General features: G+C 42.0%; 1 protein-coding gene across 1 annotated transcript in view; it reads right to left on the minus strand.

Moving 5' to 3' along the window:
• PCYOX1 (prenylcysteine oxidase 1) overlaps nucleotides 1-16,037 on the minus strand; it is a 29,037-nt gene extending 13,000 nt beyond the window's left edge. Inside the window, exons 1-5 of the mRNA XM_020985327.2 lie at nucleotides 15,819-16,037; nucleotides 11,085-11,291; nucleotides 5,987-6,161; nucleotides 1,669-1,880; nucleotides 1,108-1,260 (exon numbers count right to left, since the gene is read on the minus strand). Coding sequence (XP_020840986.1) covers nucleotides 1,108-1,260; nucleotides 1,669-1,880; nucleotides 5,987-6,161; nucleotides 11,085-11,291; nucleotides 15,819-15,954 — 883 coding nt within the window. The 5' untranslated portion in view covers nucleotides 15,955-16,037. The remainder of the gene's footprint in view (nucleotides 1-1,107; nucleotides 1,261-1,668; nucleotides 1,881-5,986; nucleotides 6,162-11,084; nucleotides 11,292-15,818) is intronic.
• Between the last annotated feature and the right edge of the window lie 239 nt (nucleotides 16,038-16,276).

Here is a 16,276-nt window from a genome sequence, read left to right on the forward strand (position 1 = left end):
AAATGGAAAGAGTGTTAATCTACATGGAAAGAGTGTTAATCTACTCCCCTCTGGCTCTACTTGACACCTGTGAGACAATCCAAACCAAAATATCCTTCCCTAGTCTCTGACTTACTACTATGTGTTGTGGTCCTCTATTAGAATGTAAGTTCCTTGAGGGCAGGAACTACCTTTGTACATGAATCCACGATGCTTATCACAGTGCTTATCACATAGTAATCACTGAATTATCTAATTGAATTATAATATTCTGTTAGATTTTTCATTTATTCACCTTCGTATTCTCTATGCTCTGGTCAAATCAGGCCAGAAGCTGTGACCTAAAACTGACATTCCAAATCCTGGCTATATGCATTTGCCCAAATCGTCCCCCACAACTAAAATACAACTGCCTCTTCATTTCCAGGGCAGCTAGATGGCGCAGCAGATACAGTGGTGGGCCTAGAGTCAAGAAGACTCATCTTCATGAGTTCAAATCCTGCCTCAGACACTTATTCTGCTGTGTAACCCTACACAAGTCACTTAACCCTGTTAGCCTCAGTTTCCTCATCTGCAAAATGAGCTAGAGAAGGAAATGGCAAACCACTACAGTATCTTTGCCAAGAAAAACCTAAATGGGGTCACAATGAGTCAGCAACGACTCCCAAACAACTTCATTTCTCATTCTCAGACTATTTATCTTCATTAAGGGCTCAGGTCAGTGCCACCTCCTTTTTGAAGTTTTGGGTCATTTCATCTCACTCTTCAGTCTCCAGTTGTTAATATTGTCTCTGCCCTCAAATTACCTTGAATTAACTTACCTACACACAAGTTTTATACTACAAGTGCAATGTAAACTCTTTGAAGGTAGGACTGTTTTAATTTTTGGTTTTGTATTTGAATGTCTAGCACAGTGCCTAGCACATAGATGGTGCTTAATCAATGTCTGTTAAATTGAAATGAATGTACAAATCGTAAATTTGGGATGGTAGGGTAGAAAGGAAAAGAAAGGCTTCTCTGACTGACCCATCCCTACTCCTTCCTCCCCTCCCTTCCCCCAAGCACTAAATAATCATCTTCTAGAAGAGTTTAGGAGGAAAAAAATGGAAAAACCTGAGAGAAGCTTACCTGTCTGCGTGTTTCTTGCTTTCTCCTCTATGTGCATAACTGTGCCAGAGATAAGCGAAGCTCTGGAGAACTTAAGGAGCTCTTCACAAACACGGTTATTTCCACCTTCTACAGCCCACAGGCCAGAATCTATACCTGCCAAGGACACTGCACCTGTCAGAGGAGAAAAAAATGTTACAAAAGGCCACAAAAGAAGGCTTCCATCCACGCAGTTTCTCCAAATTGGTCAGCATTGTTCCACAGGTCAGAAAAGCAATGGGATGGATGAAGTTATGTCTAAATTTTTTCTAGTTCCTCACCCAAAGACTCAGGAGCTAGAAGGCTGATTCTATGTGAGTTTCATCTTTATTTCCATTAGATATTTGCTAGGTCTTCTCTAAACAGAGAGCCAAGTAACAGACTGTCCTCTGTTACACCTGGATCTGCAGTGTGGTTTTGAGCTATTCTCTCTAACATGGAGACGATATAGAGAGGCCAGGGCTATTAGAACCACAGCCACAACCGTTTTACAAAATACATTTCCTTGAGCAGATCCAAATCAAACTGAATGTGCTGACTTACCTACAAAGCCATTGATGCCTGCGTCTTGGCCATAATTGAACCTTGTGACGGGAGTAACAATTTCATTGAGGAATTTCTCTGAGAAGCCTGCTTTCTGCATAGACTGGAAAATGGTCCGGTTGAGCATTCCAGTGAATTCATCCCCTCCTAGAGCATGCATCAAGCCTTCCACACTACTAAAAGAGTAGTCGTGGGACTGATAGCGGTAAATCCTTCATTGAAAAGAAGGGAAAGGGCTATTAAGTATCAAACAGAATAATTCCTAACCCCACGGCCTGTGTTTCCAAAGGCTGTCAGCACGACAGGGGTAAGGAATGGATAGGAATAGAAGAAAGAAGGAAGAAACAGTATCATGAAATCAAAAGACAATGAGGTTGAATATTTCTAGCCCTAGTCCCTCTCCAAAGTTTCAGTCCCTGGTCTTCTACTGCTTGCTGGCTATATCTACCTTTTTTTTTGTTCTACAATCAGCAGACAGTCAACATGTTTCTAAAACCAAGTTCATACCTCTCTGCACAGAGGGAGAGAGAGAGAGAGAGAGAGAGAGAGAGAGAGAGAGAGAGAGAGAGAGAGAGAGAGAGAGAGAGAGAAAGGAGAGGGAAGGAAAGGGAGGGAGAGAGAGGAGGAAGAAGAAAAGAAGAAGGAAGGACGGACGGACTACAGAAGGAAGGAAAGAAAGAAGGAAGGAAGGAAACTTTCAGAGACCTTATTATCTTCTCCCTGTTATCTGGGCTGACTCATCTTTGACACACTCCTAACATTCATATCCAGTCAGCCACCAATTTCTATCAATCCTTCTTTCAAAATATCTCATTCCTTCCATTATATTCCCACAGTCACAGGCTTAGTTTAAGCATGGACTAAGGCAATAATAGTTCCCCCTTACTCAAATCTCTTCCTCATCCAATCTATCCTATACATTATTATCAGACAAATCTTACTGAAACACTCCTTCCATCAAGGCAGTCTTCTACTCAAAAGCCTGTGGCTCTTACTGCCTACCACAGACTTCTCAAACCAAATTAAAATGTAACTGGGAAATGTGTAAACAAACAAAAATATATTAAAATACACATAATGTAGGGGGCAGCTAGGTGGTACAGTGGATAAAGCAGTGGCCCTGGAGTCAGGAGGACCTAAGTTGAAATCTAGCCTCAGACACTTAGTAGATGTGTGACTTTAAGCAAGTCACTTAACCCCAACTGCCTCAAAAAAAATTTTTTTTTAAAAACCATAGATAACATTAACCTATGATTCTTTAAGTCAATATGCATCCTGGAGGAATCTGTTTTTATTTGAGTTTGACACTACTGATCTAGTCCACCCCCACCTATTTTATAGATGAAGCTGAGACCCACAGAGGTCAAGGGCCTTGCCAGAACTCACACAGGTGGTAAGTGACAGAGTTGGAATCATACTCTAAACCTAGATTTCATTCCACAATACCCACACCATCTCCACCTACAGAAATCAAAAAAGAGAAGGCAGGGAGAGGGAAAGGGGGAAAAGGAAGGAATTGAGAGACAGAGACAGAAATCCAAGTGTTCTAGAAAAAGATTTCCTATAACAGGTGGGTATTGGGATTTGGGTACTTTGAAAGGGGTGAAAGGCCCAATAGAACTGCAATAGAAAATTGCACAACATCGAGGAGCAAGGAAAGAGAAGAGTGGGCCAGACTATGGAGGGCCTGGGAAACCAGTCAGCTAACAACAGACTTTCCTTCAAAAATGAGTCACCCCAACGCCATTTGTTGTATACTAGTTTTCCCTGCTGACTTTCTCAGTAAGTCACCAGAAGCCACTCCATGGTACTTTACCCAACACATTCTAGCATTCTGTAAATGAATTTTTAACAAGGATCCCAGTGTCCCCCATGAACTTCCCTAACAGTTCTACACACACACACACACACACACACACACACACACACACACACACACTCTTCATGAAATCGAAAGAACACATGCTCCCTAATGATAAGCAATGAGGCAACAAGATATCCTGATGGAAAATGGATTAACCAGGCCAGTTTCAGGGGAAGCCAAAGGACTCTTTCTTGGGTAAACCTTCTGCCTCTACCACCACCACCACCACCACCAGTACCACCACACCCACCACCACTACCACCACCACCACCATGCAAAAAATGTGAAGAAAAGTTTAGGTTTCTGTGCTACTCAAAGAAACTGAACACTGATGAAAATATCTTGCAATTGTATGATAGGCAGGTTTGACAAGAATAATGATGGGATGAAACGCAGGTGAACCAGGCGCTCCAGCTCTAAGTCTACTTGGTAATTCCCAACCCTAGCTTTGTCCCAACCTGGGACTTCCCCAAATGTTCCAGGGGGTACTATGAATTTTGAAAAGAAAATTCTGATTTGCTTTAATAATAAAAGTACATCATACAGTACTTTTCCATCAATCAACAAACACTTAAGCACTTATTATGTGCTAGGCACTGTGCTAAGTGATAGGTATACAAAGAAAAGCAAACAGTACCATCTTCAAGGATCTTAATATTCCAATGAAGGAAACCACATGCAAATAGATGCACAAAAGGTACATATATCTTGGGGCTGCTAGGTAGTGAAGTGGATAGAGCACCAGTCCCAGAGACAGGAGGACCTGAGTTTAAATCCAACCTCAGATACTTACTAGCTACATGACCCTGGGCAAGTCAATTAACCCCAACTGCCTCCAAAAAAAAGATATATTTATCTTGTCATGTAATCAAACAGTGAAGGAGATCAGATGGTCACAGCTCCAAAGAGTTTGGGGACTCTGATATTTTACTATAAGCCTCCTGGGGAGCCTTTTGGTATCTATAGCACCTACCACACAGCAGATACTGATTAACTAAATTAGATCAAAACACAATTACCAAAACCTGAGATTCCTCCTGAGACCCCTCTGTTGCTGGTTGCTGGCTTCTATTTAAGGCTTATTCACTGCTACAATTAGTACAAGAGAGGTTCCCCCTCTGCTACTCAAACAAGCAATTCCTTACTTGCTGAAAAACCCCCAGAGACAAACTACCTGCACAGCAGCCCAGCCCAACCTGCCTGGCTTTCGGGGCCTGTAGGAACAAGTTACCTACCGACTTTTAAAAGGAGAACCTTGTCTCTGGGTTGATGACTGACTCACAACCTTTTGCTCCTTCTAAGTAATGTCTTCAGGGGCCCTGAGAGATCCTCCAGAAGAAAATCCACTATTTTGAGTCATCGTGCGCTCCAAAGAATTACCAAAAAAGCTAAATTTCACACACCCAGAAGTGAAGGTTTGGGGAAGAAAGAAATCTGTGATACTTATCAGAAAGCTGAAGAAATAACAGCATGTTTGTTCCACTTGAGCTAAGGAGTGGGTTTTGTGACATGGCGTGTAATTTGATATTTTGGCACTTTGTTTATTCACTTGGCAGGGCAATCGTGGTAATAAATTATTACTCCTGCTACCATCTTGTATACACATTCTCCTTTCTCCACAAAGTTCAAAATTAGCCATTCCAATAAGCACGTACTCCCCACCCACCCCTCTATCACCCTAAATTTGTTTCTAACCCTAACCCCATCCCAAATTGGGTTATGTCTTGAAAGAGAATTAGGTTGTGGTAAATAACCTTAATAAAAACTCTTAACTACATAAAACTCATAAAGAGGCAGCCTGGTATTGTAGAAAGAGCATTTGACCTAGAGACCCGAGCTCAAATCCACATTTGATCCTTGCTGTGTGGTCTTGGGTAATCACTTCTTCTCACTGAAATGAGGGTAACAATGACTACATTTCCTACTTCAAAGGGTCATGGTAAAGAAAGTATTCTGTAAGCTTTTTTTTTTCCCTAGGCAATTGGGATTAAGTGACATGCCCAGGGTCACACAGCTAGTGTCAAGTGTTTGGTCTGAGGCCAGATTTGAACTCAGGTCCTCCTGAGTTCAGGACCAGTGCTCTATCCACTGTGCCACCTAGCTGCCTTTTGTAAGCTTTAAGGTGCTACAAAAAGTGAGTCACTCTTCAAGCTGCTGTTGTTGCTAACTGATCTTACCATGGTGACACAGCCTAATATGGGCAAGTCCAGAAAGCCTGAACACCTTCCAACCCTGCTAGCCAGTCTTTAACAAGCATTGCCATATTCCTCAAGAACACTGCTCCAACTAGAATGATCCCTCTCCACTTTGTGAGTGGAGAAAATCTCTCCAGTGGTCCCTACAATTTTCATGATAATCCTATACAATCACTGGGAAATCTGGGAGGCAAAATTCAGACACTGGAATTCCTAAAGTCCATAAAATTTAAAAAAAATTTTTATGATAAAAAATTACCTCATAAACTTGTCAAAGACATCTTCCATCCACATATGCATCCGGAGGAACTGAAATCCATAATGCCAGAGGAACTTAATCATGTTAATGATGAACCAACCACTCTCTTCAAACACAAGATGTTCTCCATTATGAATGCCCATGAGGCCACCAACACACTGAACAGTAGGGAGATCTGCAAAAACAGAGGGAAAGCCAGTGATTCATGTGCATCTTGGACATCACTTTAAGAAGTAGTCTAGGGACAGCTGGGTGGTGCAGTGGATGGAGCAATGGCCCTGGAGTCAGGAGGGCCTGAGTTCAAATGTGGCCTCAGACACTTAACACTTACTAGCTCTGTGACCCTGGGCAAGTCACTTAACCCCAATTGCCTCATCCCCCCAAAAAAGTTTTTTAAAAGAAGCAGTCTAATAAAATACTTGCCTGAACTGATGGTAGGACAAAACAAGCAGGACCGAGAGGACAATGTATTGTAATGACCACAATGTTTTTGTTATTCAGTCATTTCCATTGTGTCTGATTCTTCATGACTCCATTTGGGGTTTTCTTGGCAAAGACAGTGGAATGGTTTGTCATTTCCTTCTCCAGCTCATTCTACATATGAGGAAACTGAGGCAAACAGGATCAAGTGACTTGCTCAGGGTCACACAGCTAATAAGTGTCTGAGGCTGGATTTGAACTCAGGAAGATGAGTCTTCCTGACTCCAGGCCTGGCACTTTATCCACTGAGCCACCTAGCTGCCCAACGACCACAATACTTATAAAGAAAAAACACTAAAAGACTCCAAAAACTCTGGTCAATGCAATGACCAATCACAACCTTAGAGGACTGATGTTTCTCAGATTCCAAACGGAAGCAAAAGGAGACATCTATTTTCTTTTTTTTAGGCAGTTAGGGTTAAGTGACTTGCCCAGGGTCACACAGCTAATAAGTGTCAAGTGTTTGGTCTCAGGCCAGATTTGAACTCAGGTCCTCTTGACTTCAGGGTCGGTGCTCTATCCACTGTGCCACCTAGCTTCCCCAAGGCATCTATTTCCAAACATGACTGAGGTATTGATTTGTTTTGATCAACTACCCTTGTTTGTTATGGAGGATTCAACTGAAGGAAGAGATTAGGCAGAGAAGTGATTAGGCAGACGGGAAGTGATAGCATTGTAAGGGAAAAAAGAGCATCAATAAAACAATTTTTAGAAAGGGAAATCTATCAAAACAAAAAAAACCCTTCCCATATCTAGAAAGTAACTGTAGAAACTCACACTTCCAGTACAAGACCTGAGTAGGGATTTCAAATAAGAAAGTCAATTCAAGCCATTTATATTAAACACTTACTATATGGCAGGGACTGATATTCAGAGAATCTTAGCATTGGTAGTGACCCTGCTTCCCCACCTAGATCCTTAACATGCAGAATTTGAGCACAAACAGAATCCTTTTCAAAAATTCCCTTCAATATTCCATTTCTTCTCCCCTTGACTCCTGCATGGCTATACCACTGGCAACCTCATCTCATGTTTTAACTGTGACTCCATGCTCTCCGTTTCCCTTAATATGCACTTTTGTCATTTATACTTTGCCTCCTGTTTGCTGCCACCTCATCCAGGCTGACCAGACTGAGATTGTGAGTATATGCGTGCACATGTATATATGTGTAGGCTACAAAAAAGAGGAAGAGAGAAAGGGAGGGGAGGAACAGAGAGAGAGAGAAAAGTAGAGAGAGAATGCCTGTCAGTATAGGATGCAAAAGGGAGAGTAGGGAAACTAAGTCTCCTAACAGAAACTTGCATTTCCAATCAATGGCTTGGGAGTCAGAAAACTGCAATTTCTTAGTCCTGGCTCTGCCACTAATGTGAACTTAAAACAAATCACCTTACCCACTAGGGACCTTGGCATCTTCACCCAAAAAATGAGGGGGTTGGACAAGATTTCTGAAGTGCCTGCCAGCTCTGAAGCTGGATTACATAATCTACAAGAAAACTTCAGGCACACTCTTTGTAACGCAGCCCAACTCAGTTCTAATTGTTTTTATATGTGTAAATGTGTGTTCGCATATATATGTGTAAATATACACATGTATATCATGTATATGCATGTGTATAGACATACATACATACATACATATATTTGTTGCTGTGGTTCAGTTATTCAGCCATATCTGACTCTTCATGACCCCATGTAGGGTATTTTTTTTTGGTGAGGCTATTGGGGTTAAGTGACTTGCCCAAGGTCACACAGCTAGTAAGTGTTAAGTGTCTGAGGTCCTCCTGACTCCAAGGCCAGAGCTCTATTCACTGCACCACCTATGTAGGTATATTAGAGTAGTTTGTCATTTCCTTCTCCAGTGCATTAAGGCAAACAGGCTAAGTGACTTGCCCAGGGCCACACAGCTAGTAAATGTCTGAGGCTGGATTTGATCTCAGGTTTTCCTGACTCCAGGCCTAGTGTTATATCCACTGAGCCACCTAGCCGCCTGTGTGTGTTTATACATACACACATATGTATGTGTACATACACACATATATACATATCCATATACATATTCCTTTTATGGAGTGAACTTTTACCCCCTGGTTTTTGTTTGCTGTTGTTGAGCATTTCAGTCATGTTTGCCTCTCTGTGATGCCATCTGGGATTTTCTAGGCAAAGATACTGGAATGGTTTGCCATTTCCTTCTCCAGCTCATTTTACAAATGAGGAAACTGAGGCAAACAGGGTTAAGTGACTTGCCCAGGATCACATAGCTAGTAAGTGTCTAAGCCCAAATTTGAACTCAGGTCTTCCTGACTCCAGGCCCAGTACTCTATCCACTGCACCACCTAGCTGCCCCAAGTACCAAGAACTCCCTGGTATTTCTGCTCATTGATCCCAGTTCTGCCCTCTGGAACCATAGAGTTTCATTCTAATCTCCTTTCCAGATGAGAGTCCTTCAAACAAATATCTTAAAAAAGATAAGCCATCATGTCCCCCAGAAGTCTCCTCTAGGCTTGATACTTTCAAGTCATTCAAGCCTTCCCTCCCATGGCATGGCTGGTGGTCCTTCCCTGGGGCTAGCCACCCTCCTCTGAATACGCTCCAGTTAGTCTCCTAACATGGGACACTGAGAACCGACAGCAAAAACTCCAGATGCCATCTGACATCAGCATCCACCGAATCATAGAACCAGAAAATGCAAATGTTTGAAGGGACCTTAGAGGATGAAAACCTGGCTTTGCCAATGCCTGTATGTGTGACCTTGGGTAAGTCACATAGCTTCTACAGGTCTCCATTTCTTAGTAAAAGGACTGAGGTCCCTTCAAGCTTGGATACAGTATGATTCTTGACTGCTATTCGCTTACAGTCAAGCAAGGACATGAAAAGTCCCAAGAATTAAGGCAGTTTACTAAAAGCCAAAGGCTTTATTTGGGTTTGAATTATTTACACTGATGTTCTCTTAGGTTTCAATATTAACTTTGTAGTAAATATTTGTTCAAAATGTAGCCAGCATTGTGGGTCTAAGACACTAATCTCCCTGAAAATTTTTCCTATCAATGTTTAACTGAAGTTACATGTATATCTACTCCCCGACTAAAACATCAGCTAATTGATATTTGGTAACTTGGCAATGTGCCATTTTGTTCAGGGCTAGAGCCAAGGAGCATGAGGTAGGTGAAAACAACAGCAGTTTTAGAGGCAGTGGTCCTGGGTTCAAATCTTTGGTCCACTACTTACTATTTGTATGACCTTTGGCAAGGTCTGAAGGCAATGAGTCACAACAGAATTTTTCACAACGAAAAATAGCATGAGAACCAACCAGTCTATTCTGTATAACTGAATATTCTGGATAACTGAATGAAGACTAGATATATTACAAAACTTTCATACTTTGCACTGTATCCCTAAATCCTCTTTACTATCTGGGCAGCTCTCTCAATTCCCAGCCCTGCCTACCCCACCCCACACCTTTGAACAGGAGTAAGGCTAACAGTGCTGAAGAAAGTCAGAAAACCCTGAATTAGCATCCTGCCTCAGACATTTATTAGCTGTTTCACTTAATCTCTCTCTGCCTCAGTTTCCTTATTGGTAAAATAGCACCTACAAGGTAGCTGAAAAGGATGAAATGAGATATCTGTAAAGTACTCTGCAAACTTTAAAACGGCATTTAGATGTTGGCCATTATTCTTGCTATTGTAGAAGCAACATGACATAGTTAGTGTACAGAGAGCAAGCAGTGATGCCCCAAGGCCTGGGTTCAAGTGCTGTCTCTAACATCTGACTGGGGACAATTCTCTTAACCTCTCAGTGTTCTGCAAAAATCTTGTAACACTATAAATTGTAGAGAAGTTTTTGACCTACACTGCTGATGGTATTTCCTCACCTATGCCAATGAAATCACAGATGTAGTCCCCTATCCCAGGTATCACCATCATTAATTATTATAATTATCAATAACAATTATGTAATAATTTTAGTAATGATAATTTTATGTATTTACATATATTCATATTTTATATTTATGCAATGTATGATTTTATTATATCATTATCATTATATTAATAATTATTATATTATTATTATTATTATTATTATTATTATTATTATTATTATTATAGTGGAATGAACACTATGTGGAGTCACAACACCTAGGGTCCAGAGTGGGCTGGCATTAAAGTATCTGCCACTAACTAACTGCATGACCTTGGACAAATCACTGCACTACTCTGACACTTCTCCATCTGAAAAATAAGGGGGTTTCCCTGCTTTCAAATATCATGATTTTAAGATGCAAAGTCACTGGCTAATGAACATACCCCCAATGCCCACCAGAGCACTTCCCCTGTGGCAGCTCTCAATCATTCAGAGAACAGATGTAAGTTAACAGTACACTTTCCCCACCACCACCATACTTGAAATAGCAAACATGTTTCCCAAGGCATGACCTTGGGCTGTTACTGAAAAGTGAAAAAAGATGGAATGCCTTTTTTCCAATTAATTTTTTTTGAAATGAAGAAAAGAAAGGAAAAATCTCAAGAATGCTGGAGTTTCAGTTCCATCAGATAAAAATAGCCATTGGTCACCAGATGATATCATCTTATGTCTCTAAAAGCAGAAAATCCTCCATACCCAGTTCCTTGACAAAGCGCTTCATGTGCAGATTTAGGGGATGTATGATAGAACCTCCGGACTCGTAGCTTTGTCCTTTCACATTGAGAGTAGCCAGACGGCCTCCAACCTTTCCTTTCTCAAACACATCAATCTTCACTTCTTTCCCAAATTTCTGCCGTAGGTAGTAGGACGCTGAAGTGCCACCAATTCCAGCTCCAATAATAGCTGAAGGAAAAAAAAATAATGAGTTATATTCCTTCCTGAAATCAAGGTTAGCAGGCAATTTATCTTTTTGTTTTCAAGTTTTCTGTTCTTGTTATTATTGGTTTTGTCCAGACTTGCAATTTTATTTTTATGGGGAAGTTTATATTTTATATATTTTAACAATTTCATATTTTTTGTAAAGTTTCCTCAGTGTGAGGAAACTCCTTCTACCACTACAGACGGGTGAAATTCCTTCTACCAATATAGACAGGTATGTTTTCACCAACTTCTTGTCTTAAAGAGAGCAGCCTGTGGCCCTGAGAAGTTAAGGAAGTGTCACATAGCTGCAAGGGGCCAGAGCTCTTCTAATGCTGAAGCAGGTTCTCTCTCCACTATACCACATTGCCTCTCTTAGAATTTTCACTAGGGTATAGGTGAAGACATCTCTAGTGGAGTAAATAAAACAATGCATCTGGGATCAGGAGACCCAGTTGTAAAGTCCAGGTCTATCATTTATAAGCTGTGTGACCTTGGGTAAATCACTTAAGATTAATTTTGTTTTCCTCATCTATAAAAATTCAATACATCAAACATTTATTAAGCAACTATGGGCTAAGCACTGGGCAAAGGGCTAGAGAAGAATACTCATACTGCTTATCTCATAGGTTATTACAGATGAAAAGGAAGGTAAAGCACTTTGTAAATCTTAAAGTATTATCAATGTTTCAATTATTATTAACTGGAACTAAGGGGAATGAAAGATGGCGGCAACAGAGACTCTTGAAATGGACACTGGTAAGAAGATATGGACACTGGCAACAGAGCCAGGTAGCATGAAGGAGATTTAAAAAAAACCAATAGAGCTGGAGTCAAAGGTCTGCTTAAAACGTGGCTCTGCTACTATAACCTTCTGCAAATCATTTAATTATCAGTTTTAATTTCCTCATCTATAAAATGAGGGAGTGGGCCACAGCAAAACTCTAATGTCTCTTCCAGCTCTAAATCTCTGATGCTATTAATTCTAGACTAAGATTAGGCAATATAGGCTTAGGAAGGTGGTATCCACAGGAAAGTGCAACAAGAAGCACTTTTTAATTTTGCTTATTACAGAGGAAAAGTTCCTCTCATTATATTTATTTTATGTGTATTTCATTATATTTATTTTGTGTGTATTTATCATATGTACATAAATATTTATAGCAGCTCTTTGTCTGGTGGCAAAGAACTGGAAATAAGAGGGGTTGCCCAGCAACTGAGGAATGGCTAAACAAATTATGGCATATAAATATAATGGAATGTTTTGGTGCTGTAAGAAATAATGAAAGGAAGGGTTTCAGAGAAACCTGAGAAGACTTTAGGAACTGATGCAAAGTGAAATGAACAGAACCAGGAGAACGATTTATATCATAACATAACAAACAATTTGAAAGGTTTAAGAACTCTAATCAGAACAAATCTCATCCCCACTCCTGACAGAAAGGTGATGGACTAAATATGAAGACTATAACACTATTAGAAATGTCCAATGTGGGAATTTGTTTGACTAGGCATATTTGTTACATGGATTTGTTTTTCTTTTTCCAATGGAAAGAGGAAGGGGGAGATAGGAAGCTGAGAAAATAAATGCTTGTTAACAGAAACAAAATTTAAAATATTATTCTTTATAGGTACAGAGAATTTTTAATAACAGAAAATCCCACCATCCACAGTTCATAGAGATTTATTTTATGTTACGTCAAGTTGTATTCACTTACCATAGAGGCTCAAAGCCTCTGATGAACCACAGGGCAACATTTTTAAGGAGTATAGGAGTAGAGAAGGGATTGTATAATTTTCTTTTTTTAAATTTTCTTTGTTTTTAGTTTTCAACATTCACTTCTATAAGATTCTGAGTTCTAAATTTTCTTCCTGTCCCTCCAATGCCCCCTCTCCAAGATGGCATGCAATAGAACAAAAACTGAGATTTTTCAACAAGTGCTCCACCCCATACAAAAGCAGAGATGTGCCAATTGATAGCAATCAAATATAAGTTGACTTAGCAACAATATTAGCACTTGTCAAACTTCTCCCTGAGCCCAGGCCATGAGAAAAGGATACACAAGGGAATACCTAGTACTGTACACAACTCTGTCAGACAAGGCCTTCTTGATTGCACAGCCTTGAATGTGTGTCAGAATATCACACATTATGTTCTAGTGATAAGTTTCTCTAGTCTTAGCCAGCCTGGTCCTCAAACAACAGATGTTCTATACAGACAGTCCATCATCGAGCCCCACAGTCAACCTCTGCCAGCTTGGTAGGTCCTAATAGAATTTGCTAACATAGCCGTAGGGAAATTAGAGTTACACTCCACTGTGATGAGGCACTGAAGGACTTCACAGAAGGACACAGACACACATATGTTAATGACTACACAGTATTCCATTTCAAACAAGACAGAAGAGGTAACCAGTAAGGTAATCTGACCTAAGACAAAAATAGACTTATCTAAGGCAACTGAAGGATTTAGGTTCAAATAGAGTCAGGCAAGACAAGCCAAATGGGCCCAGAGGCCTTCAAGGCAATAAATTCAACCTGCCTTACCATAAAATAAGCATCTAAGTGCCATGAAGAACTTTTTTTTTTAGTGCATCCTAAGGGATAACTTATCAGAAGAGCCTTGGAGGTCTTTCTGACTCAGTAGTTTCTATCAGGGCTCTCTATTTCCCTTATACTATGTTTCCTGTCTGACCCTGGGCAAACTGCTCACCCTTTCAGTGCCTCTGGCTACTGTCTCAAACGATAAATTGCAAATAAGTGTGGTTAGGCATTGGTAAGGATGAGTTATCTATACCAAAGAAATAACAAAACTGATGCAAAAAAAATGGAGTAATATAAAATACACCACTCACTTCACTACTCTTTTCATTTCATCTCTATAGCAGCTACATACCTGCCTTCCCCCCACACACACACCCCATGTCTAAAAGGCCTTTGTTACCACCAGGAATCAGGAGGAAATAGTCTCTGGACTCATTCTCTTCTCTATCTAAATGATTCCTTACGTGCTACTCTTCATCTATGCAATTTTCATCGCCCATACATAGAAGCACCCAAGCTGTATCAAAAGAAAAATCTGTGCTCCTGTCTGGCAGTTTATTACAAAGAGGTGGGGAAAAGGGCTTCTGAGGTCCAAGACACAAAACAAGTGACCTACTTCTATGCTTCTCCAACCCCCACCAACTCACTACAAATGCTTGAGTTTGGAATCATCAACAGAGGCAGTCTAGTATCTCTGAGGGAATCAGAAGACCTAGGTTCCAGTACCACCTCTAAAACCTCCTACCTTCCTCACTGTGGTCAAGTCTGCCTCTGGCTAAGCATCACTCCTCCTCATCTGCAAAATGGGCAAGTTGATGTTGGCATGCCCTACTTCAAGGGGAGTCTTGCAAGGAAACAAGGCACTGTACAAACATGAGTTATCATGTTTGGTTGCACAAAAGGCCACCTTTCTGGGCCTTCACAACGCCCCCTTTGCTCCCTATTCAGGATACCAAAGGAGCCTACAAAGCCTGGATAGCCTTACCTGTGATCTAGAACCTATTTTCCTTCCCTCCTATTTCTATTCCTCGACTCTATTTCTTTATCCACAAAAGTCTGGTTCACATTCTGTCAAGTGAGGAGGGGTGTAAATCTCTAGGATTTTGAGCTGGATGTCAAGAAATCATCTGGAGCTGCCCTGCTGCTTTACAGATTAGGAAGTGGAGGCCCAAGAATGAATGAGCCTGGATTCTATGGTCTCTAAGGTCTGTTCCAGCTCCGAACTTATGATCACATAGGCCTCCCTACCTGGTTAGCCAGCCCTCATCATCCCTCACCGACCTCACCCAGCACAGTAAAGTAGAAGAGAACATGGGATGCAGAGTAACAAAATGTCAGAGTTAAAAGCAGCCTTTCAGCATGGTAGGAGGAGTTTCCTTTACCAACAAAATCACAAATTGGAGGCAAATTAAAAATAAAAAGCAATGTTAAAATATGCCACTCACTCCACCATTCTTCTCATTTCATCTCCTCTGCCAACTTGGCCCATTGGACAGAGAAGGAAAACTGAGGCCCAGCACAATTAAGGGATTTTTGCCTAAGATCACACAACTGGCAGGGCTGGGAGTCAGACCCACATCTTCTGGCTTCCAGACCAGTGATCTTTCCCCCTATTCCACGGCTGCCCCTAGAATCCGAGCTAATCCCGACTCGGCTACTAACTAGCCTGATTGGTTTGGGGGCAAGTGGCTTCCCGGTTCCGGGTCTCAGTCTCCCCATCTGTATTCCACGCCCATGCCGGATCAGAGACTCATTGGTGGCAGGCTCTACGGTCCATCTTTTTGGGGGGGGTTTTTTGCAGCTAGCTAGAGCTGCAACAAATCTGCCCCGGGGCGGGCCCTACCACTTCCAGCTCGGGACAAAGGGTGTGCAAAAGGGAGCTGCGCCGTGAACGCGAGTGGGGGCTGGGGGATGGGCATGCCCTCTTGCTTTTCTCCCTCCCTCCCTCGGCATGCCCGGCTCTCCTACCAATCTTTTCCGGCGGGGCGCGCGGCTCTCCCAGGCCCGGGCCGCAGAGCAGCAGCAGCAGCAACGCCAGCAGAGGAGGCCCCGGGAGGCCCCGGGAGGTGGCCGAGCGCGCGGGCGGAACCCCGTAGCCTTCCATAGCCTTGCACGCTCGCTAGCTCGCGCACTAATGCCGGGGTGCAGCCAGGTGACCAGAGGGAAGAGGAGCTTGCACGCCCCGCCCCTCCCTCCTCCTCCCTCTTCTCTTCTCCCCTCCTCCCTCCTCCTTTCTCTCTCTTCCCTCCTCATCCGGCCCCCCGCAGCCACCGAGCCCCGCCCACCTGCTGGAAACTGGACCCACGTGTGCTGCGCATCCGGGAGAGCGCAATGGGAGACCCCGTGAGGGTTTAGGTAGCGGAGCAAAAGCTGTTTCTGTGAGAGAAAATAAGGAGAATCGTTCGTTAATTTCACCAGCATTCAGG

This window comes from Phascolarctos cinereus, unplaced genomic scaffold (assembly GCF_003287225.1).
Source record: "Phascolarctos cinereus isolate Bilbo 61053 unplaced genomic scaffold, phaCin_HiC Scaffold_2;HRSCAF=192, whole genome shotgun sequence".
Classification (NCBI taxonomy): Eukaryota; Metazoa; Chordata; class Mammalia; order Diprotodontia; family Phascolarctidae; genus Phascolarctos; species Phascolarctos cinereus.